At 40.1% G+C, this 25,822-nt stretch overlaps 1 protein-coding gene and 1 pseudogene across 4 annotated transcripts in view; both read right to left on the bottom strand.

The window, feature by feature from the left end:
- Nucleotides 1-5,078: 5,078 nt before the first annotated feature.
- On the bottom strand, nt 5,079-7,441 carry LOC149111021 (uncharacterized; annotated as a pseudogene).
- A 2,040-nt stretch (nt 7,442-9,481) lies between these two features.
- The window catches only part of LOC110051717 (COP9 signalosome complex subunit 3-like), a 226,401-nt gene continuing 210,060 nt past the window's right edge, over nt 9,482-25,822 (bottom strand). For 3 of the 4 annotated variants that reach the window (XM_089292882.1, XM_089292883.1, XM_089292880.1), the window contains one exon: nt 9,482-9,721. In XM_089292882.1, coding sequence (XP_089149008.1) covers nt 9,653-9,721 — 69 coding nt within the window. In that variant the 3' untranslated portion in view covers nt 9,482-9,652. Of the gene's footprint in view, nt 9,722-10,853; nt 17,075-25,822 lie in introns of those variants that run through there. The other variant, XM_089292881.1, reaches the window with a different exon arrangement.

The raw sequence follows: 25,822 nt of genomic DNA on the forward strand, positions 1-25,822 counted from the left end.
TGACATCGACCTGGAGGGTGGGCACGTCAACAACTCTCCTCATTCAAGATGTTACGCGGGCGCTTGTCAACAAGCTGGTTGTAAAGTATGCGGACACCACTTTGCAAGACACGGTGAATTATGACATCTACAAAACGTTCGAAGACCTGTTCCTCCTGGTCGAAAACAGGACAACATGGTGCAGGAGGGTATCCAGAGCGAAGACTTGTGCAAGATACGCTCCGAAGCCGGGGACAAGAAAACGTCGGGCGTCGAGGCTGAAAACAAGCTGAACGAGATCTTCGGAACCAAGTACTGCATCAGGCTCAAACACCAGATCTTGACCGACCACGGCATTTTCTACCCCCAGGTCCTGTACAACCACCCCGTTTCCGAAGTGATGCTCGCCCCTGCTACACAGGTGTTCAGAGGCTCAGACCCCATTAAGCTGAAATACAAGCTGACCAACATCCAGCTCGAATACGAAATTATACGCAGTACGTTTCTCGGGGCCTAGGTGCTTAGAGTGTACGAGGTCGGCAAAGAGTTCGCTTATGACCACGTGATGCGTCACAAAATCGTGCCCTTTAAAAAAGGCACGGATTTGCGGCTGAACGTCAAAGTCGACACTCAGAAACGCTCCCTGAAAGGGATCCTATTGCTTTTCATGGAGCCCTATGCTGCAGGCACCCACGACTTGAAAAAATACATCTTCCCGGGACATCACCAAAGTCAGAGTCACAATCAACGGCTCGCCAAATATGCTGTATAACGAGGCCATCGAAAGGAGGGACATGTGGAAAGAGGCCAGCTGCTTCTGGAAGCTGGAAAAGTTCTACACTGGTGACCGGTTCGGGCTGCTGATCGACCTGCGCTCCATGGCCTACCAAATGATGCACGGCAGCGGCACGCGGCTTGTGAACACCACCGACAGAGTCCAGCTAGAAATCGAGCGGAAGACCACCGGCTGGGGCGTTGTGAATTGCCATATTTTCTTGATCGCCGACTCTCAGTTTAACATCATGGGAAGACAGCTTAAATCTGTACTGCACTGATTGGACAAAAATCTGAAATATAAAATGGACCCCGGCAACATCCCCTTTAACGCGCTCATCGTGAGCCCTACCAACTCAGGCAAAACGCAGTCTCTCGTGAACTAGCTCTGTGCCCTTTTCGCGACAAATTCGATTTCATCGTGCTCATCTGCATGACGTTCGCCCATAACAAGACACTTTTTTACTTTGCTGAAAGAGATCCGCGGCTTTTTGTGGTCATCTGCAAGCAGCACAAAGTGGAACTTTGGCTGAAAATGGTGAGTTTCGTTTTTGAAGGTGCCAACACGCTGATTGTCCTTGATGACTGCACGGCCTCCAAAGATTTGAAAGGGCGCACCGGCGAGCTCGTTACACTCAGCTTTTCTGCCCGCCACGTGAACATCAGCGTGCGGGTGCTGACCCAGCAGCTCTCCAGCATCGCAAAACCGTTCCGTGAAAATGTGGCGGCTATCGTGCTGTTCTACACCCCTTCGGCCAAGACTATAAAGGCGATTTTTGAAGAATATGCGGGAGATCTTTCGCAGGATGACCTCAAGCAGCTGATTGCAAGGCTGAAAGAGAGAAAGTTCTCTCACCTTGTTTTCTCTCTTCGCCACCTGTACGAGATTAAATTTTTGAATTAAAAAAGAAAAAACGACAAATAAATAGCGGCCATTACAGATGGCAAAATGAAAGTTATGGAAGTCGCTCAGATGCTCGAAACCGAGCCCTCGGGTGGTGGCAACGCTGCTCAGCCGGACATACCGGCCCTCGGTGAACAGTTAGCGATTCTGGTTTCTACAGGTAAATCAAAGGAAGCCATCGGAGTGCAGCTGACACAAGATCAGGTAAAGCGATTGGAACCTAAAGATGGTGAAAAGTACTACAAAAGGTACAACACTTATGTGGGCACCAAGACCAGTGAAACCTTTGTCGATAGCCTAGTCTCGATTTACACCAAGGGGATTGGTATGTTTTTGCCGATTAGACGTTGAAGCTCTGCAGAATGATCTCAAAAAAGATTACTTTATCACCAAAGAGTTGTCCACACTTGTTGGAAGTCTTGCTTTGAAATGTGGGCTGCTGCTTATGGTAGTCAACACGGCACTTATGACAACGAAACATATTGATTTCAGTCCAGCACACGAGGCACCGGGCTCTACAGTTGTCGAGCAAACTGCTGAATAATTGGTAAGCATTGCTGAATAATTAGTAAGCATTGCCCAGACATTGCTCAATTAAATATTTTTGTTGACTAAAAATAATGGCAGATTGAGAAACCACTCAAGTCGACAAACGGGAGTAGGTAACTTCAAAAATACCAACCACACAGCCTGCGAAAATCCCGAAGGTGGCTGTGGGCAAAGCTGTTGCTGAGAGAACAAAACAGTCGCGCGAAACACAAAAAAAGCCACAGACGCCACCGTAGCTGCGGCATCGTTTCTCCAGGAGACGCGGGCCTCGTTTGTCCCAGCAAAAACCAGCAAAGCGTTCATGAGATGCCCAAGGAAGACACGAAAAACGTTGCTGAGGCACCCAAGGAAGACGTTGTTGAGACGCCTAAGGAAGACATGAAAAACATTATCAACACAACTCAGTGGATCGGTATAATCAGCATCGTGGTTTCCGTCATTGGAATTTACTACAAACGCAAAGATATAAAAAAGGTTTTCAATCGACAGCCTGCTATGCCTCAACCAGCTGCCGAGATGCAAGCGCCTGTTGATACGCAGGTGCCTCGACCGGTCCAAAGAAGACAGCTCCGGCATGTGGATTGATATTTGAAAATCAAAAAGACGCACATTATACAATGTCAGACAACAAGCTCGTTAATACGATCATGGATGCAGCCGTTCTCACCGGCTTAACCGCCGCCATCGGCTGGATTACGAAAAAAGTGGTGAAAGAGAACTTTACCTCTGACCCCAGCAGCAGCGCCATGAACTATGCAAAATTCACAGCCGTCCTGGCAGGTAGCATCGCACTCAAAAAAATACCTTGAAGACCAAACAATTCTTCCAACTTCCGTTTAGAAAAAAGAATGTTGTCATAATACCAATGGCACGTTCTTATTTCTACCTCAAAGCCCTCTCAACTGTTGCTGTGTTACATTTTGTAGACACAATATCTTATTATTCCGCTGAGGCCTTAAATTTTATTTGGTTGGATGTTATCGATGATTCCAATTACGAAGACTCTGATTTTGAGGATCTCGATACTGAACACTTTCCATTACCGGACAAATGCCCTATGCCTCCTCCAGACGAACCCCCACCGTCATACTATCATTGAAAAAAAATTTACACATATAATGGCGAGCATTGTGATGATGATTGGGGGCACGATTCTTAACACCGCGGCTTTTTCCGGCGGCAACTATCTTGCCAAATATCTTTCTGGAGACAACGGGAAGGCCGCGTTGGCGGAGAAAACGCAACACGACAAAGCCCTTGAAGCTTATCAAACCGCTATGGCCAAATACACGCTCGACTGCATCAAGCTTCTTGATTGGATCGAAACCAACAGAGAAATCAAAGAACAGGCGAAGCAGAACTTCACGAACACCAATTACGCGTTCAAACTCTATAACCAGGCCCACCCAGACAAGCAGATCACAATCGAAGAGCCTCGCTTTGCTGACTTTTACATGGTTCATACAGGTTTGATGACCTTTTATGAGCTTCTTTTTGTGGGTGGCAGCGCGCTCGCTCTCGGCTATGTGGCTTTCCGTTTTCTTCGAACATGAAGGTGTAATAAATGAATGGACGCTAAGCTTTCCAAAGTCTACTACAGCCCTCAGGGCTACTGGAGAGGCATCGCTGCCATCAAAAAGTTAGTGGACGCTGCGAAAGTCCCTGAAGAAACCACCAAGCAGTGGCTCGTCAAACAAGCCCTTTGGCAGATCTATCTTCCCGCGCCGCAATATATTCCACGACCCAAATTCGACGTATCGTTGCCTAACGCGGTCCACCAGACAGACCTTCTTTATCTGCCTCATGACAAGCTCCCTCGAGGCCGCAAAGTTTAGAAACGTCGCCAGCCATTACAAAGAGGCTGAGCCTCTGACCTCCAATGACTCTGCGGAGGTTGCGAAAGCTTTTCAGTCGATTAACAAGTGCAGCCCTTTGATGTGGCCTCAGCTGCTGCAGGTCGACCCTGGGCGTGAGTTCATGGGAAGTGTGACCAAAGAAATGGAAAACCACAAAACCGTTATTGGATCTGCTATCCACTACTTTGTGTCGAACGCCGACAGCGATACCTTCTCTACGCGCATTCCATATATCTCGTGGCGCTCGCTTCACAAGATGTTCATACCGTGACAGAACTGCTTTCTCTCAAACAGCGCCTCTTTGTACTGCTCATACTGGATCTCTTTTTTTACCACAATTTTTTTACTCCTTTCGCTTTTTTGATGTTTTCTTTTTCTTCTACTATCGAGAACATTTTCGGCCATATCGCCACTGCTTCAGCAATCACCCTCCCCGCACACTCGTCTTTCATTTTGCCCAATGTCTTCCGACATGTCTCTGTATATGTCGTCCGTCTCGATCTCCATTAGCAGGCTGTCCGTGTCTGTGTAGATCAGCTCGCATTTCTCCCCATACCGAGCTTTCATCTGATTGTAAAAGAAGTCATACATCAGGATCTTGCTGTTCTCTAAGATCGTCATGCCGGTGTAGATCGGCTTGTACACGTACAGTTGCGTTTTATACATGTGGATGTCTCCCATGTCGTTTCCGAATATCTCGTGGCTTGCATACGAGGGGCTGGCCACCAGGCGGCGGATCTTGTTGGTCTCCCAGCTTCGGACGATTTTCACGTCAACACGGTTTCTCAAGTTTTCCATAGTTTTGCCGAACACCGAGTTGTTCATCAACTTGTAGAAGTTGGTCTTGAAATCGCTCTTGGCCTCTTTCCTGAACTCTGTGTTCACCCGGATGTAGGGCTCCATCCACCGCTCCTGGTCAAACTCGAGTACCCAATGGACCTTTTTCAGACGCATGCCTTGTTTCAAGTATAGCTGCAGGTTCCTGTAATGGACGATGTACTTGCTTTTGTCCTCCAGCGTAAGACCCAGTTTCTCGCTTTTCAGAAAGTCGAACCCCAGATCTTCCATCATTCTTTTTTGGTATCCCGACATTGCTCCACCCCGATCGCCTTTTTCTCTGGCGCGAGCGGGTAGCTGTTGTGGGATTTGTGGAGCTCCTCCGGGTACTCCAAATCCACCTCTAAGATCCAGCCTATCCGGGAGTTTTCTTTCAGCTCTTCGGTGGGCATCACTCTCTTCCACTTGAATCCTCCTTTTGGCAGCGGCAGGCTCATGGCCCAGCCGTACAAATTGTTCGTGTCCAAGTATGTGATGTATTTGTTTGGCTTGGTTGGGTCGTCGTCGGTGGCCCGCGGGTTGTTGGTCTTCGCGTACCGCTTGCTCGCCATCGAGATGCCGTCCCGCATGCCTTTTGCGATAAACAAATGCATGTTTAGGTCTGTAAAAAGCGCCAGCTTGACGCCTGTCTTTTTCAGCAGCACGTCCCAGCTCAGTCCTGGTGCTGTGTGGTAATGCGCTGCGTCTAGCCCGTACTTTCCCATGCAGACTTTTCGGAAGTTTTTGAATACGTCTGCCAACAGTACGACGTCGGTCTGCATGTACAGGTTGTGATAGTCGCCAAGGGTCTTGCACCCAAACTCGGTCCAGAACTTTTGCGTGTGGTCATACTCTTCTTGAGGTGGTAACGCCGTCTCGGCGAACCTTTCGAACCCGTCCATGTACTCATACGGATAGATTTCTTTCTTTAGGATCGGCTTCCTCTTTTCATCGTCTTGGCATATCCTTTTCATTATTTTCATGTCTTCCGGCGCGCTCCCCGTTACCAGCACGTCGAGACTGCTCATCATAAAGTTTAGGCTGTCGATGAACCGAAAAGGCGACGTATTTCTCCATGTTGTCCAGGATGCAGTTTATCTGCCCAGTCACGCGCGACATCGCCTGCATCAGCAAGTGGCCGCCATATCCCTTCAAGCTGTGAAAGATCACTGGTATCGGTGTCGTTTTGGGCTTTATGCGTAGCTTCAAGTTGCAATCATTGTGTGCAGCCCCCCCCCGGGATTTTCCTGTTATGTGGCAGTGGTCTTTCACCGCGTCTCTCTAGTTGTTTACCATTAGTGGCTTTCTGCAAAATATGCAGGCTTCGCTCTGGGCCTTTGGGCTTTCTCTCTCTTCTTGGCCCAACAAACTCCCTCATCGCGTTGCAATAACACCTTTTGTGGCTTTGGCCGCAATACTCGCCTGTGTTGGGGTCGTACGCGTCAAATGCGTCTCCGAAGCCTGCCTTTACCAGGCTTTCATCGCAGATGTGACATTCCGTCGCGGTGTTGAACTTTATCCAGTCCTCTTTTGTCATTACGATCGGCTTTTTGTCGGCTAGCTCGGCCCTCATAAACTTTTCATGGTACTGAATGCTCATCAGAAACCTGTAGACTGTGTCTTCTCCACGATACAGGTACGGTCCGTGCGTCTGTCCGTCGCGTTTCAGGATTATGTATGAAAATCCGCAAGGCTCGTGGACTTTGGTTTTTATTGTTGCCTGACCTTTTTGGGCGCAGCCGTGGATCTTCCTTATCAAAGACTCAAAGCGGCGTACACCACGAACGGCGCTTTCATCTGCTTGTGGTGGTCCTTAAATCTAACCTTGTTTTCACCCTCTTTAGGCGTCTCCGTCCTCGTAGGACATTTCAGGTGGCCAATGCATTCCGTCTTGTGCCTTTCCAGCAGCTCCTTTCTTTGGTATCCGTGCGATCGCAGAAGTGCTTGCTCTCTCGTTGTGTCTGTTTTGGTCGTACCTCAACGCATTCCACCTTTTCATGTATGTGAAGTACGTTCTTTCTCCGTTCTGGATCAGCATTAAGTTGATTCTCGGAATGCTTCTGTCTTTTTCGCTGACACAGTACGGCACCACTTGTTCTTCTTCCCAGCCAAAAACCGCTTATAGCCAGGTACAGGTTTTCCTTGTCTAGTTTATTTATCTGTGATACGGGCGTTGGGAAGTCTATTCCTGTAAAATTCAGCCTGTCTTCTGTGGGGTAGCTTGACGTTCTTGTCACCTTTTACCATCTGCCACTGGAAATAACGCCACACACAGCGCCCATCTCAAACACTGGTTGTCTCGGTTTTGAACCTTAATAATCGCTTTTTTGTTTTTCAGAGTTTCAGGCAAGATTATATAACTGCTTCCGCGGAAAGGTTGGTATCGGACGAGATTAATGAAGGCATCCAAAACGCCTTCTACCACCCAGCCTGAGCGTCTTTGAGACCAAGCTTCTATTTCGCCTTTTACTTCGTCAATGAATTGCTGAAATACTCCGCTTACTGTTGCAGCATTGTTTTTGTTAAGAATGGCGGGCTCTGTCTGTCTAAACTAATGTTCCATTTCTTGTTTTTGGCCATCTCTAGTTATCGAAAACCTAACGTTAAGCGCAAACTGCGTTTTTACGCTGCTTAGGTTTTGAATTTTGTATTTTACCACTTCTTTGAGTTTTTCTTTCGTTTTTTGTGCGAATTTAAGAAGATTTGTTTTAAATATATATGCCACAGGAACTGTCTTTCTCCATATGCGAAGCCATTCAATAAAGTTGTTTCTTACCAACCGAAAATCAAAATCCCTGCTGGGCCTTAATGGGGGCTGAAGCCTCGCGTTCTCTTCTTGCGAGATAGGACCGTAAAACATCTCAAGCACATCTGAAGAAAACCTTGACGCAGCCATGGTTGCTTTATACTAAGACAAACTTCTTATTCAATTAAAAAATAAATCTAGGGCCACTTTCGATGTCTTCTATTTCGGGGCAGACAGGGCCGATTGTTGCGCTATAACACACACGGGTAAGGGGGTTCTGGGGCCGAGGCAAGTCTAGGTTTATTTTTGAGGCGAGCCGCGAGGCGAGACTCAAAAGTTACGCAAAACTAGCCCCAACCCCAGAACCCCCCTTATCCATGTGTTTATATACAATGAGAGAATAAAAGAAGCAGGTTTGGTGAAACTTGGAGATATCCTCCCAAACGACTGTAAGTTAAAAAGCTGGGATGTTTCCAGAGAGAAAAATCTCTCCTTGTCAGATTACCACCTCCTACAAGGCATTTTTCCTGCCATTCCGCCTAACTGGAAACTGCCCCTTAAAGATGGAAAGAATAATAACAACCAAATTGACAAAACTGTTTCAGACAATGGTGTTCAAGATATAACTAGAAAGACTTCAAATTCCATCTATTCCACCCTGGTCAAACAAATCTAGATTCCTCTGACTACCCAATCTAAGTTTAATTAGTCCTTATATAATATTTCTGGTATTATAGACTGGAAAAATATTTATCAATTACTGGGTCGAGTCACTCTTGACACCAGAACGAGAGCCTTTCAAAACAAAATCCTAGATCATATTTTCTACACTAATAGAATCTTATATAAAATGAATTTAGTTCTTTCTCCGATGTGCACTTTTTGTGGAGATCACAAAGAAACTCTTGAGCATCTTCTAATCAGCTGTACCAACAATAAAAACTTTTGGCTTTCTGTTACTTCAGGGTTTCAAAAGGGTTCAGAGGGGTTTCAAAGCGTTTCCAAAGGGTTTCCAAAGGGTTTCCAAAGGGTTCCAAAGCGTTTCAAAAGGGTTTCAAAGTGTTTCAAAAGGGTTTCAAAAGGGTTTCAAAGCGTTTCCACGGGGTTTCAGAGGGACCTCAAACCCCCTGGAAAACGCTTTTGTGGATAAGACATGTTTTCGTATGAAGGGTCACAAACACTTACAATATGAAAATTGATAACCTTGATGAGGAACAATGTTTTTGGTATTTCTGATAACAACCCAGGGAATTGCTTGTTAAATCACATAATCATTCTTGGGAAAAATACCATTTATTTATGCCATTGTAAAACTATCAAGCCGTCTTTATCCTTACTGAAGGCCAAAACAACCGAAACTCGAAAACTAGAATTTTAAATTGCAGAAAAGAACACAAAAGAATCTATTCATTACAAAAAAATGGCAAAACATGTTGTAACTTTTCTTTTCTCAAAAACTGAGTATCGGATATTAATAGCTATATAATTATGCAGTTGTATATACAGATATATAAGTATCTGTACAAATTATTATACGGGTTTATATTATTAACCACGCCCTTAATTAGATCTAGCTGATTGTGAATGTAATGCAAATTTGTAATTAGTGTCAGTGGGTAGCGTAAGCTTTAGTGTAATTAACTTTGCAATTGTTTGTTCGCTCTTGTAATCGTGCTCTAAGTAACAATAAGATGTTAAAAAATATTTAAAAAAAAGTTAGGAGCGAAGGAGTGAGATTTGTGATCCTAACTATACTCGGAATAATGACTTTGTCATTTTCCACGTAAAAATGAATGGTCTACAGGGAGTCATAGAAGAGGAAGAGACGACTGATCGAGGAATGAGAAATACAGACTGTAAGGTTGTTTGTTAACTTTATTTTAAGTACACCTTCTAAGGGGCTTGATCTGATAGCTAACAAACTGTTAAGTACAATGATATCGAAACTAATTTCCGTTTTTTGCTGTCTCTGGATGTCCAGTTATCTTGTCAATAAGTTCTCAGAGTTAAACAAGCCAACACCAGTCTTCACATCAGTCCCTCATCTCCTCTCATTCGAGTTATCCCGACATCCTCTTCGCAATGAGCTCCCATGGTCTAGAGAGAAAAAAGATTTAACAACATGCTGATAACCCTGCCGACCTCCATTAGTAGCATTTCAGAAGCTGGTTTAAAATTAATGCGTTTCAGAAGTTTTCAATGGAACAGAACACTAATTTTGGTTTGGAAAGTACTTATTTTCAAAAACAGGACAATTTTGATGAAAGCATGGGAAAACACTTGAAATTCTGCAATATTTTCTGCCTTTCAATCTGCCCATAAATTTTGAAACTCGACAATACAGCTTTTTTATTGTATACTCAACCTCCAATAATTTGCAGACTAGACAACCAAAATGACCTGGGAAATCGCTTACAATGTCCAAACCATGATTAGTCCTCATCAACACTGCCACCAATACCAGCCTGTGCCAAATTTTTACTGAGATCTCGCTGAGATTAACGAGATCTCACCCAGATCTCGCCATGATGTTTGCAAGTTTCTGAATCTCGGCAAGATTGTGGCGAGATTTTCTACATCTTACCGAGATTGGCAAAATCTCGCCGAGATTGCCCAGACCTCGCCTCGATGTTTGAGTCTTTCTAAATCTCGGAAAGATCTCGTTGAGATTTTGCCAAGATTTTGAAAGACACAAACACCTTACCGAGATTGCCTACATCTCGCCGAGATTTAGAAAGAACGAGAATCTTGCAGAGATGTAGGCAAAACTGCTAACATCTCGCCTAGTGGCGAGATTGTCGAGAATAGTTATAACCCAAGATTATTCCCAGAGGGAATGAGTAATTTTCTGCGTTAAAATAAACTGCTTTGTGGTTGACCATCAGCCGTCTATTTTTCAGTACGATTTTAAACGCGGGAAGCCCAAAAACGAAGTAAAGACGTTCCGATGTGGATCGGCTTTATTTACCAAATTTTTATTTATCAAAGTTGAATGGAGTGATCTGCTTTCTTATGGCGATGAAGAGAGGGCGTGCTTTTTAAGATAAGAGTTTTGTTGATTGTCTTGAAAGTCTGGTGTCTTTTAAGCCATTATGAGCAGGCTTACCTTTGAGTTACTCAATGACCATTTCAATTCACTTGGGGATGACGGTTCAATTGTCTCAAAAAAACCACTTTTCAAATTTGGCTTTGTCAAAAGGTAGGATTTGTTTTTTCGTTTTCTTCACTCTTTTCCTTGAGCTGCTTGTGCAACTTAGTGACAGACAAACTTGTCGCAGGAATACGTCCCACCAAGATTCCTAACTAAGCACTGTGATTGGATGTCTTAAGTCACGTGGGGTAAAGTACACACCATCCCACTCCCACGAGAGGAGAGCTTGCTTCAGAGTTCGTTAGATGTTTTTCAAAGTACAAAGGACTTAGTTACCATGGAAAGAGCTGCTTTGTTCAAGAAAAAGAATTATGGTAAAGTAACGTGAGTTATCACAAGAGGATTCGTGGACATCGTGTGCAAGTTTTTTTCAAGACCATGTTGAAGCGACGTAACGACTGAAGACTGTGTACACGGAACAATTTTTAGCAAAGTGCAAAACTTGAGCAGTTGATGAAGATAAACCTTTTCCTGACATTTGCTCTGAGTTGAAGTTGTAGCCAAGCCAAACGAATTTCCTTCGATTCTTTGCGGCTGACAGATTTAATACATCAGGTTAATTATTCTTGTTTGCTCAAGGTAAAGGACGTGACGACCCGAGGATAAAGGTTAGTTCTCCTGTATTCCTAGTTTCACTAACGATGATATTTCCTCATAAAATGTAGCTAAATGTGAAGTGAAGGTGAAAGTGTCTGATACTGATATGCTTTTCTGAACTGTATGTGATGGTCTTATCTGTCAATAAATCTGGTTGTTTTTGACATAGCGAAGTCTTATTTCAGTGTGTTTGTTTTGTCTGGTAGTCTATTTCTCTCAATGAATTTTTGACATCTGGATCTGAGTGTTCACATTTTGATACCTTGGCAAGATTGCCAAGGAAACTTCCAGTTCATCGTGAGTTTTTTGACCTCCAAGATTTGATATCTCGATGAGAATCAAGATCTCGGCGATTGTTTGGCTGGCAAGATTGCCGGATCTCGCCAAGGTCTCAGACTACTCATGTTCACAAAGATCTGTCAGTCCTCAAACCCTCACGAGAGTTGCTGACTATATGGGATTATGCAATAATTGCACAATCCCACAAAACCTGGAGGCCTATAAGCTTCTTGATCCGTCATAACAAAATTGCAGGAAAAACTGTCACGATGAGAATGAAAAAGGTTGTCTGACATAATGAACAGTGATCAAACAGGTTTTCTAAAAGGCAGATCGATTGGTGAAAACGCCAGGCTACTAAATAGTGTATGCAGAACAGCAGAACATTCCGGGTATGTTACTATTTATCGACTTTGAAAAGGCATTTGATATCTTGGAATGGAAATTTTAGAGAAAAACTATCATTTTGGAGACTCCGTAATTACATGGATTAAGTTCTTATAAACAGACATAAGCAGCAGCATAAAAAATAACCGGTGGTCTTCAGAACTCTTCCAGCTTGATAGAGGCATTAGGCAAGGATGCCCTCTTTCCCCTTATCTCTTTATTTTGTGTGGAAATACCAGGTAATGCTATTACAAATTGTGATCAAATTAAGGGGATTTGTGTTTTAGACTAGGAATTCAAAATAAGTCAATATGCAGATGATACCACATAATCCTAGGTGGTTCAGAGAAATTGACGCAGTAATCCTTCAACAGTGTTTCAGCCAGAAAATTTTACTCGAGGGCCAAATTGGCCCCTGGAGATCTTTTTTAGGGGCCAATTTTTTAAGAAAGGGGCCAATAAATTGAAAGCTACAGAAGGAAAAAATGCATCAGGGTACCAAGAAAAATAAAGCAGCTTATTAGGATTTACGATAAAATTTAATAGTAAGTGCTTTTTAAAGTGTTTCTACTTGATAAAGTTTCTTTTACTAGTATGAAGGATCTGTGCATCACGAGAGAACAATCCTTAGGCGTACATGACGTCAATGATCAAAGGTTTGCCATGCATTATAGGGCGTTTCTTAACACGGTTAGCCATTTGGAAGTTTTCCGATGTGAGAGAATCAATACAGCAAATAGCACAGCAAAGCAAAAGGACGGATTGGATTCTTTTCTTATGTTGAATGTTTTAGAATGTTGAATGTTGAATGTTGAAAGTTTTCAATATGATTTTCTAGAAGGACATTATGGGTGACAAAATAACCGTTGTTGATCGTCAACACAGAGAAATGTAGTCGCCATTATGGAGACTAAACCAGAATTTTTGGTCGCCAAGGATGAAAGGTTAGTTGCATTGGTGACTGATATGGTTGCAATTTCGAGCCCTGGGATGGCTTTTAAAATACTATGTCTGTGTTAAGCCTGCAGCCTTGTAAAAAGAAAGGGCCAAATTGGCCCTTTTTTCGTTTTTCTGGTGGCCATCTCTGATTCCAATGTGGGATTCCTGCAATGGCGCGGTCTGGCGGAAACACTGTTCAATTTGCTAGATTCCTTTGCAGCCATTTCCTGCCTTAGAATTAATTATGACAAGACAGAAGCACTTTGGATTGGTGCCTTACGTTTTCAAAGAAGGAAAATAGGACCCTACTAAAACATCTCGTGGCCTTCCCACAAAGTTAAAGCTCTAGGGGTCTGGTTATCTATCATCAAAGAGAGAGACCATTTCTAAAACGATTAAAAATTGGCAGTTTAGAAGATTAACACTTCTCTGGAAAATTGTGGTTGTTAAGAGCCTACTAGCTTGCTTTAAGTTTATATTATGTCTCTGTTCCCTACATTGAGTGGACATCTGAAACAAACAAACAATCTCCTGTACTAATTTTTATGAGATGGCAAACACGACCAAATTAAGAGTACAAATGATCCATGATTCCACAACTGGTGGACTTAAAATGTTGGCCATTCAAATTTTTAACCGTGCCCTGAAAGCAAAATGGATTCAAAAGTACCTACACTCAAGTAACAAAGGGAAATGGAAACTTTTTCTGGACTTTTTTCACGCAAAGTATAGTGCTAATTTACTTATCACTGGTAACCTAAATGTCAACAATTCTGCCTCACTGGAAATAGATGACCCTTTACCAAACAACTGATTGAAATTTGGTTGTGTCTTAATTTAAAGAAAGCCCTCTGATTTCTCTAATATCCCAGTATGGTATAACTCTTTCGCACAAATTGATTATAGCCCATTTACTATAAAAACTGGTATAAGGTGGGAATTCGTTTTGGAAACCATGTACTTGGTGAAAATTTTCATTTCTTACCTTTTGATGCTTTAAAGAAAAATATTCTGTCAAAACTAATATTATTTCCTCCAGTACCAAAGCGTTGTAAGTGCAGTCTCCAAAATGAAATCAATTTGTGCTCGCACTCAGGAAGAGACAAACAGTGCAGAAGATTTAAACAACCGGTTGGCTTCTAGAGTTTTGCAAGTTAGTCTATAATTTACTTATCACGCAAATTGCTTCCATTCCACATAAAAGTCAAAGCAAATGGCTCTTAGACTACAATTCTCAATCCATGGACCACATAGATTGGTATAGCTCATACAGTTTGGCTTTCTTGTGTACACATGAATCCAAATTACGAACCTTCCAGTTTAAATTCTTTCAAAGAAGAATAGCTACAAACAGCTATTTATTCAAAATTGGTATCACATCTGATAACCTATTCAGTTGCTGTCGCCTGGAAACTATATTACTTATGTTTTGGGAATGTACTTTTGCTCAAGTGTTTTGGAATGGAATTAGACAGTGAGTGAGCAACAAGCCCTGTTTTCCAAATGATGTTTTCTCTTTTCAATCCCGCATAGGGTTTGTTGATAACACTTCAAATATCTTGTCCCACCACTTTCTTCTTATCTGTAGATATCACGTACATCCACTGGTCCACATCAATGCACATTTTCCCCTCACAAGCTCTTTGTATACAGAACTTTCTGACCTGCTTAGAAGTGGAAAGATGCCATGCTCTTCAAAAGAGATATTTAGAGGAATTTAATGTAAAGCGGGGAGCTTTTATACATTAAAACAATCCCTGATATATTCTTCCTCTTTAAGGTGTGGAGAAAACAACAAGAGAAAAAATAACATCTCTCAATTTCCTTGGATAATTATCTGAACTAATATGCAAAAAAGTTACTTTTCACTTTGAAACAAAGTGTAAGGCCTCAAAAGGAAAAGAATGTATTATATGGGTATGCCAGTCTGTGTGTGTGTTACAGATTGGTGTAAGTACTGTAATGCAAGTAATGTAATGTGTAGAGTATTCCACTCAAGTATCTTAATGTAGGTAATATAAATATGGCATTGCAAGTAGTGTTCTTTGGTGGTATTAATAAAAAAAATAAAAAATAAAAAAAAGTAATAATAAAAAACACTGGCATTTATTGTTCTCTTGTTTGTACCCTCGCTTTTCATACCCTGCAAATACAGTCTTTCTTGATCACAAACCAACAAAGCATGTGACATCACAAGGAACATCGCTGTACTTCAAACTAAAACCTTTAGTCTGGCTCAAATAAAACACTTTAATAACCATTTACATACACACACACAAAAAATAAATCTCAAACCAAACTTTCCACAATGACTAATTTTGTTATTCCATTTTACATTTCATCACCTCTTTATGACCATTTTGCCATAACATTACAACTCAAGAAGCTCAAAAACCACCTCTTAGGTTTTCTTTCCACTTCCGCCCGAAATAGACAACAAAAAATGTACTACTCATTTTAAGAAACGCCCTTACCCTAGGCCACGCTGATAAAAAATAGAAACTTCAATCAGTTAATACGATATTACAGAGTGACCACTTGAACTGGACCAGTTGGAACAAAGTTAACCAATCAGAGCGTTAATTGAGAACAACAGATGGCTACTTTTTTCATACCAATTAAGCCCAGGAATGCATACAATGGTTTACCAAAAATAATTTGAAACCTAACAAAGTTCTGTAGGGTTGCAGACCTCTCAGGAAACTTGGTCACTTTTTGATTGGTTTGTTTCGATCCTATTTTTAGAAACTTCTTTCGACTTTTCAACATTTCAAATGGTTTTGGTAATCTTCAAGACTTCTCCACAATGGCTTTTGCCCAAAGCATTCAGTTGAGACTGAATTGAGAGGGGGGCATATATGATAATGGCCGCCGACTTTCCCAACTGTTACAAGAGCTTGTTTTAGACCTTCACCACGACGACACAAGCCCACAGCAAATGAAGTAAAAAGTAGTCAACGCTTTGTGTGAAACGTTTTGAGGGACTATGATCTCAACAACTGGTCTATGCCCAAAATGAGAGAAATGCAACCACGATCAAAACTTGGGGGAGATGTAGTGGAATTGTAGAAAATGAAAAACTCTGCAAACCCAGCATTACAAGTTCAGCGCTGTAACAAAGACTTTTCTTGGACGGGATTGTTCGTCCAGTTGACCTATCATCAAAGTCAGCAATTCCAAAAGTATAAGGGAAGACCTTGTCATAACAAAGAAAAAGATTTAACAGGTACCATTAAAAGCAAAAATGCCAATAAATGTTGAACACACTGACTTTTTCCTAGATCAAGTAAGTGACTTGCCGCCAACAACAATCCATTTCTTTGCTGAAAGTAGTGTAGTGAAAACTACATTGAATCCTCATTTTGGAAATGCACTGCTCAGAGAACTGGCATGCTAATTTTACCATCAACCTTTCACACTGGATGCAGGGAATAGACTATGTAAATGTTAAAGAGGGTGCTTCAAACAAAGTTGAACAGCTGTTTTTCTTCAAGGAAACAATAAATGTGACCAAGGCAGACCACTCAGTTATTCTAGCATGAGGAGACAGTTATCATGGACAACTGTGGATTCCATCATGGACACTTGACAGAGCCAGTCTTAAGAGATATGTTGGACAAAAGGCGGAGTACATATTTTGCTCAAGCCTCCCTATTTGCAACATTTCAAGACCTGCAAGTTTTGCTTTTGGCAAATCAAAGCTTTCTTGAATTGCCATCAAGAACTAGCTGAAAATCAAACAGAACATGCGATTTTTTAGCGTGCAAACAAAATTAATCAGAGAGAAATTCCAACAATATTTTTAGACATTCTGGATAAATTTTGTACTTTGAATTACAGACGTTTTGTTGTCCATGTGTATTTATACAGCTTTATCTATCAGCCAAATATAAGAACCCTGTAAAATGACGTTAATTGAATCATGTTTCCAGCCTCCAGCTTGACATGTATCTGTTAGGACAGGATAAAATGTTATTACTTCTTGCAAAATCTGTTGAACTTCGTGTTCATCTTCTGAAGCTCAGTAAATATGGTACTTGCAAAGAATAATGATTCCACCTCCTTCAGACCAGGTGGCCACTGATGATGTTATTGCACTAGGAAATAATTCAAGTTGATAGAAAGTATATCAGTAAATTCTTGCGGTCAATTACCTAAACTGTATTGCTCTTTGAAACCAATAGAACTTGTTACGCAAAACCAACTCACCAGAAGACTTGAAGTTTGTCTGTAAATCAGATTATTTACTGGAATAATGTGCTATTTCCAAAACCCAGCTGGAATGTGTCCAACAAGAGGTCAATTACTACAATAAATCATGGCGACTGCTGTAGGGTTGATAATATTATCAAACTCACAGTTGAAAACATTTTATCACACATTCTTGGACAAGAGAAATCCTATATTTTGTAAGATGGTAGTTTCTCTGATTTCACCAGTGCAACGCTAGCGACTGTCCGTGATCCACTTGTTTCCCATTTAAGGGCAGACCATTTTACTTTTTTTTTTGAGGTAGGGAGGGGAGGACTAGTAATTTCCTTTAGAAGCCTGTGCAGTGCATCCAAACAAGACAGCCTACAGTAAATTCCGATTGGCTTGTTTACTCATGTTAACATATTTCAGGATTTTATAGGTTTCAGAATGTTCTTAGTCCATCACTTGACTAGTTATCCAAAATGTGTTCTGAAGTCTTTCAGTGGCTAAGGAGTATTTCCATTGGTTTGAACTTGGAAAGGTTAGCCAAAGAATTTGACGTTAGGGGCTTCTTGACCCACCAGTCCTTGAAGTACATTCAGAAAAAAAAATATATACGCTTTTTTCCTTCACAACAAAAACTTATGATGGCTATGAGACCCATTCTTCAGGCAGAGATAAACAAATTGAAAGACCCAAATTTACCACCACGTGAAATTTTCCCACCAGTTCAAAATTTAAGACAAGCATTTCCTGCAGCAACAACACAGTCCTTTAACAATATATCTACAAGCTTGCTACCAGAGCTGGTTTCAACTTCAGTGCAAATTTACTTCCAGCAACACAACACTTTCAAACACCCCTAAATGGCGACTCAAAACCTGAACCAAGTCAATCGACAAGCTCAAGTTAGCTTCAGCTTACCTAGGATCTTCACATGATCCAGGTACAGTTAAAACATCAGCTGACCTATTGAAAAAAGGGAGTTTGAAGAAAGCAACACGATCGTGGGAAAGCATGCCAAAACCTGCTTCGTTTGTCATTTACCAGGTCATACAAAGCAGACATGAGAGAAAGGATTGTGTCTCAGTGTCCATTCCTGCAAGTTACCAGCTAAGCATCCACAAGTCAGTAAACAACTACAAGAACTAAAAGCTATAATCAAGGAATTGGAAAAAAGAAGTGAAGGCCAAAATCGATTTAGAACTTTTCAGTAGTGCAGGGCAGAGAGCCAGATCTAGTTTTTTTGCAGTCATGAGGCTGTGACTTTGTAAACAAAATCAAATAAAATATATTGAAAGATCAGCCCTTGATAAGGATCTGTTAGTTCTAAAGAAAGCACTGGTAAACAAAGTTCCACTGAATGAATCGAGGGACTGGGAGCTTCCTCACGTAATTGAGTGTTTCAAACACAAATTTCTTGACTGAGCTTGTTTGCATTTACTTTTGGATAAGTTTATCCCTTTGTATGAAGTTCAGTCATAAAAGAAAAATGTCCTGTTCACTGAAATGTTACTTTTAGAAGGCGATTTCCATTGTGTTTAGTTCGGAATTTCTTGTGAGTAATAGCAATACTTATAACAATACTTATACTTTGTTTATCATCACTGTTTAGTTCCGTTTCACAATGCGACAGACAGTGAGTTGTAAAAATGAAAACAAATAAAGGTTTTGTTTCATTCTGACTCTATGCTCCTGCCTTTTCTATGCATATAAATGGCGAATTACTCTTTTTTGTGATGGCCACATCGAGACTGTTTCATGCTACTCAAAAAATAGGATTGAAACAAAGCAATCAAAAAGTGACCAAATTTCCTGGGGAACTTTTGAAACAGGGGAAATTTTCTTGGAAAGTTTCTAGAAAATCTGAAAGTTCTAGAATTTCCAAAATGTGAACCATTCAACCGAAAATTCTGCAAATTTCGGGATGAAAATTAAATGGAACGGAAATTTCCCATAGGAAATTTTCAGAAATTTGGCCATAGCTCGTGAGGTTGTGCTCTTTTCTACAGTGTGCAAATTGCTGTTCCATTTGCCACTGAAAATTTCCTGAAATACAAAAAGAAATTTTTGGTCAAGTGCCAAGTGACCTTTGTGCCCTCACAATGAGACTGCTTATCAACCCCTTCTGCTACAAAATGAAAGGGACAAAACGTGGACACTAGGCTACCAAAATTTCACAAGCCCATTTGATCCCAAATTTTGCGAGTTCAATTTGTAGGCTTTGAAAAATTTACAAGAGTTTATTTATTCCAAATTGCACCAGATAAATCAAGTGATTACTTGCTAATAATACATTTCAAAAAAGTGGTAATTTGCCACTTTGGATTATAAGTAATCACAGAAAACACACTTTACACTAGCAGTGATCTTATTCCTTCAAACATCTTTGGAAAGTGTCCCAAAGTGTATGCAAACCTTCTGGCAATGTTGGAAAACCTTCGGAATTACTTGAGTGACCTTCAACAGTCTTTGGATTATTTTTGGAAATCATTGAAAGTCCTTGGCTAGTCTCCAGAACAGTTCAGACACTTTGGTTGATTTTGAAAAGATTGCAGGTGACCTTTGAAATACGTCAGATAATCATTGGCAGTCTTCTAATGTTTTTCATTTTAACATCTAACTTTTTGCAGTAAAATGTTCATTTACCTGCACTGAATCAACTTTGTCTGCACTGTTTCCTAAAAACTGCACTCTTCTAAACCAATCAGAACTCAGAATGCTTTTCAAATGTATTACAAGCAGTGAGCAATCATGCTTGGTTTTGACTGTAGCAGCTGTCGATAAAGCCAGAGATTAGTTCTAACAAAAAACTGAATATGTGATATACCAGTTGATGTAGCTCAGTGTTGGAATGACCTTCACATGGCATGGAAAGCTGAATTAAATGTACAGAATAATGTCAAAGAATTAAAAAAAAAATAACAGAATACCCTGACTTGGGATAAATGTTTGCATGGCAATTTCTGGACTCAAATATGAATTATTACTGGTGACTAGTTGTGCAGATCACTAAACTATTTAACAATTATTCTTTGAAATCGAGGTGATGAGTAGCAGAATCTTTACCGAGCAGCAAAGCGGCAGGGTAAATATTCTGCCGCTATTCAGAGAGAAAGACCAATATTATTGTTTTAGTATATACACACAAAGTGATTTCAACAATGGACGAAAAGGAAACCGTTAATGCCGATCTAATTGACCTCTCTGTTTGTGTGTGAAAAATGTGCAAACGGCATGAAGCATGTACAACACTATTGACAGAATTTTCAAACATGGCAAATTTAGTTAACCTTTGAGAAAATCCTCGTCACAATATAGCAAAATGGTCTTTTAACAGCATTCAAATTAGCAATCTTAATCAAAAGTCTGCTGCAAAACCAATTCACCGTTCAATCAAAGTTTTCTTTTTCACTTGAAATGAAAATTTGGGGAAGGATCAACCAGAAAATAAACAGTGTGTGCAGGACTTTGGGGGAAAACTGAATGTTTTCTTGTACAACGACATGAAGATGCTTTGTTTAATAGCACTTGACGTTTCTGCTAGTGAACCCTGCAGTATTCATTTCTGCCAATGCTGGGTGAAGAGCGACTTGGTGGTTGGCTTTGCTTTGATTGATGAAATCTGTGAATGCCAAGGACATGTCCTGATACTACTTGAAAGTTGAATGTTGGTAAGTCTTTCCTCTCCTTTGAAAACTTTCAGGCCAAATTTCACAGCGATCTTTGTGCTGTATTTCTTGTATTCTCAGGATTTCCGATTTCTGAAACGCGAGTTTACACTGGCCATTTTGTTTTTGCTTGGATCATGCATTATTCACTCGGTAGGAGGTGAATAATGTTCATTAGTATATACCACACAAGTGAATAGTGCTTTTCGCATGCTTTGATTGGTTAACTCGGAGGTAATTAGCAAGTACTGTTCACCTCCAAGCAGCCGGTGCGAGAGATTTGCAAATTTCCGACCGCTTGTCATACATAAAATAACGTTTTGGTTCGCTAATTATTCAGCTTGTGTGGTATGTACTAAAACAATTATTCACCTCAGTGTCGATGAAAGTGATGGATATTTACCTCACCACTTTGCGGCTCAGTAAATATCCACTACTATTCACCTCCTGTTAATTAGCCAGAGATAGCAAAGCGATCAGATTGCTTGAAACACCAAGATCACTGAGTGTGTATAATTATACTAAACACAAATGTGAACTGCTGAATTGAGGCGATCATTGGCAGTGTACCTGTACACAGACTGAGAAAATTTGAAACTCTAAATCAAATCAGCAGCACTCATTAAAATCACTTAATGCATTTAAACAACAATATTTTGAATCAACAAGATAACTTGCTTTGATTTTCTACCAAAATTCTGTAACCTGAACAAGCCAAAGTCCTTGTAACTCTAATTTCATCTTTACTAATTCTTCATTGCAGACTCGTGGATTGATCAAACCTGGCCATGAAATGTTTCAAAATCTTGGTTGCTGAAGTGCTTAGTGTAATCTGCTGAGAACTTCATCTGCTCACAGTTTAATATACATTTTCTCGCCAATATTGATGTTACAACAACTCAAGGCAAGCAAATAATTTATAGATGTGCAACTGATCTCCTTGAATGATTTCACAAAATGTGTGTCCCGGTAGTGGTTTTCATCATAGCGATTTCTCAGGACTTTGAAAATTCATGAAAATCGTGGTTTCAAACAAATTTTTTTTCATCACGATCAAGAATGTGTCAATATTGTTTTGGACTAAAAAAAAATTGGAGGGGCTGTAGGAACTACACTTCTGCTGATCAACAAATTAACCAGAAATTTTAACAACCATTCAATTTGAGTTATTTGAACTAACAGTTCCATTTTTAGAGCAACACTCACAGTTATGTAACATGTTGTCCTAGACATGTCAAACAATATATGCGTTTGCAAAACAGCAGAATTGTGATGGGAAGTTAAAATACAATTGACCAACCCTGAATTTGAATAACCTAATCCACCACTACAACTCTTAACTTGATAACCCAATTCATGAGTTAATGAGCATCAAACAGTGGACATTCTATAAATCAGTGATGTGCCACAAAAATTCAAATTCTGAAAGCAGGCACAATTTGAAAAAGGTTTGGCATATAATACATTCAAAGTACAAAAACAAACACCAAGTATCATTCTCTATTTTCCAGTATGCCATAATTCACTCCATTTGCCCCAAAATTTTGCATAAACTATTGTTATTTAATTGTTATAATTATTTTGAGCTCTTTGCAGTCGTATTGCATATTTTTTTCACAACTGTATTGTGAATTGTTTATATTACGCAGTGACTATAATAGCAGTTATTGAGAATAATGTTAACAGATTTTCAACAGAAAGCACTACTTAAACCTCAAGAGTATCCTTTGCTTCTTTGTCTTCTTTGTCTAGTTGATGAATTTGTGGAGGTTGAGCATACTATAAATTAGCTGTATCGCTGACTTTAAAAATTTATGGGTAGATAGAAAGTCGGAAAATATTACAGAATTTCAGTGGAGAGACCAGTTTAAACGTTGTAAGAGTATTTGATGCTTACTAATTGCCTACAATTAATAAATGAATCAACTCATATCACAGAATCCTCCTCATCACTAATTGATTTGATCTTTACAAATTACACTGACAGGGCAGTCTGTTCTGAAGTCTTTCATATTGGCATCAGCGATCATAGCCTCACCTATGTTTGTCATAAACTTTCATTCTATTCACCTTTTTAGGGTCGATCTCTACCACCTCCTACAGAAATTTTCGAAATTTTAATCAAGAGAAGTTTTGCAGAGATATTTCTCTGAGATGTGAAACTAGTCTTGCAATAGTTCTGAAGATCCTAATGCTCTGTGGTCCAATTGGAAAACTAAATTTCTGAGTATAGTTAACAAGCATGCTCCCATTCAAACAGCATGTACCACATTAAACAAAGTGCCTTGCATCAAGTCAGCACTGAACAAAGGTATGTGCTGTTGCGATGCTGCCAAAAGGAAGGTAATAAAAACTAAGAATCCACAAGACTGGGCTAACTGTCAAAAGTTATGAAATACAATAAATAATACGGTCAAAACTACTATGGCATCTTACTATTACAATGCTTTTATTCTACCGGAGGATAAGCCTCCAAGAACTTGGCAAATGATCAATAACCATTGTCACGTCGCAAAAACAACAAAATAGTAAAGAACTGAACTTAAAATGGTATCTCCATTTCTGATTCTATAAATGAGCTTTCCAACACCTTCAATGAACATTTTTCAACAACTGGATCAAGACTAGCCAGTGAAATGCCCACTATCAACTATAATGAGTTGAGTTACATAACTAATATCACTGACAATTACAACAAAATTGGCTTCTGTCAAATTAGCAGTGGTGTTGTTTTAACCCATCTGAATAGCTTATCTATGTCAAAAGCTTCAGGACTTGATAGTATCTCTGCAAGGTTGATTCATAAATGTGCTGATATTATTTCAGGTCCATAAAGTGATCTGTACAGCGCCGCAAATGATCCCCAGACCAGAAATGATCCCCAAATTGGACCGCAAATGATCCTGCTGGAAAATGACGAATGGCACAGAGTCCTGTTTCCTGGATTGTTGACATTTTTTTCCTTCATTTATTTATTTTTATCAACTAAATGATAAATTAGATCAAATTAAAGAAAAGATATACCGACAACGTAAACTTAATTTAAATATCACTCTCATGGCAAATCCATCTCATTTTCTCTTGACAATTCATCTGAAAAATTACAGGAAAAAATCAAAGCTCATAAACAGAAATACCATTTCTCAACAAGCTCGATCTACAACAATAACAGCTTAATGCTACCATAACTAAGACATAAACAACTTGTGTCAATTTTATTTGGACGTGATTTCTATGTTAAATAATTTACTCAAAATGCCTAACAATATGAGATGTAACGGAAAAATGAGTGTAAAATTCGACTCAACCTATAACAATTGTTCGTGAATATTTAACAGCACTCAGAAACGAATTGTACATAATATTGGATCTAAATATAATTTTCATGATAATTTTACTTCGCAGATGAAATCACCGAAAACTCGCTAACAACAACCGAACAACCACAACGGAATGTCATAACAGTTCATTACAATTTTAACCAGAACAGAAGAACCTTATCTTTTCTTTCTTTTTTTTCTTTATTGAATTTGTTGCATGTACGATAAAAAAGAAAATGAAGAGAAAAATAGCATCAGCAACTGGAGCAGAAAACAGGACGATGTCCCAATTGATATTCAACTCCAATAAATATTAACAAAATAGTAATAATAATTATAATCCTAGAGGTAGTAGTAAGAGTGCTGTATTTACCTGTGGATAGGCCGCATCCGTGTATAGGCTGCACGCCAAACTTTCAATTGGTCTTCATGGAAAAAATGAGGTCGAGGAACCAGTTAAGCAAAGCAGTCTTAAATCAACAGCAGCTGATGTGTATCAAGTCAAGTTTATTTTTAACCATATACACAAATGTGAAAATGTTCAAACAGTAAACCGAAACTTTTTTGTGACATTTTATATACAGAGTAAATCAAAGGCAAGTTTGTGTGTCTTATGTACAAACACGAGTGAAATGAATTGTAATGGTGCAGTATATCAAAATTAAAATCCAATAAAATCACTTTCATCAACGTCATTTTCACCAAAAATGTCATGGTATTCTTGTTCGTTAACATCTAAGACTGAAACTTCATCTTCACCAGCATAGAACAGTTCGCCTTCATCGTCTACAATTGACTCCACTCTGTCATCATCAGCAAAGGGATCAGACTCGTCCATTTCTTGCCAAAGAATATCATCTTCTGTACCATCAAGTGCATTTGTGATGCAGCATTTGAGATATGAACGTCTGATGGTGTCAGGGGAAATGGAATTCCAGCTGTCTAAAATCCACTGACAAATCTGGCTCAGGTCAGGTTTAAAAATGTGGCTTGCTGGTGTGAATGTGTGGTTTCCATCAAGCATCCACTTGTTCCAATATTGTCTTAAATTGTCTTTGAAGGGCTTGTTCACACCTATGTCTAATGGTTGTAAAAGACTTGTCATCCCGCCTGGTATTATGGCCACATCTGTGTGTGAATTTTTCAAAACCCGTTTAACATTGTCACACAAGTGAGCTCTAAAGGAGTCCCACACAAGGAGATTTCTTTTTTGTAGAAGTCTGCCAACTTTGGACCAGACTGTGTTTAACCACTCTTTCACTAGTGATTCGTCCATCCACCCTTTAGCTTGAGCGCGAATATGTATGCCTCGTGTAAGCACTAAATCTTTTGGTAGAGTTTTCCACTTAAACACCACATAGGGGGGAAGTTTTGTTCCATTTCCTAGGCAGGGTAGCATCACTGTGAAGCGATCTTTTTCATGACCAGTTGTCATGATCGACACTGTTTTTTCCCTTTTTGAGTCCACTGTAGAATTTGCAGGCATGTCAAAAGTAAGCGGGGTTTGGTCTGCGTTTCCAATCAGTGAGAGCTTGAATTTGTACTTCTTTCCCTCAGCAATAATAAAGGCTTGAAATTTCTGAAGTTTCTCCTCAAAGTTCTCAGGCAGTTTTGGTGAAATTGTCGTTCTCTGGTGAATTGACAAGTCATGTCGATCCAC

The sequence above is a fragment of the Orbicella faveolata genome, unplaced genomic scaffold (genome assembly GCF_042242905.1).
Source record: "Orbicella faveolata isolate gen_17 unplaced genomic scaffold, um_ofav_v1 contig_24, whole genome shotgun sequence".
NCBI classification, from domain to species: Eukaryota; Metazoa; Cnidaria; class Anthozoa; order Scleractinia; family Merulinidae; genus Orbicella; species Orbicella faveolata.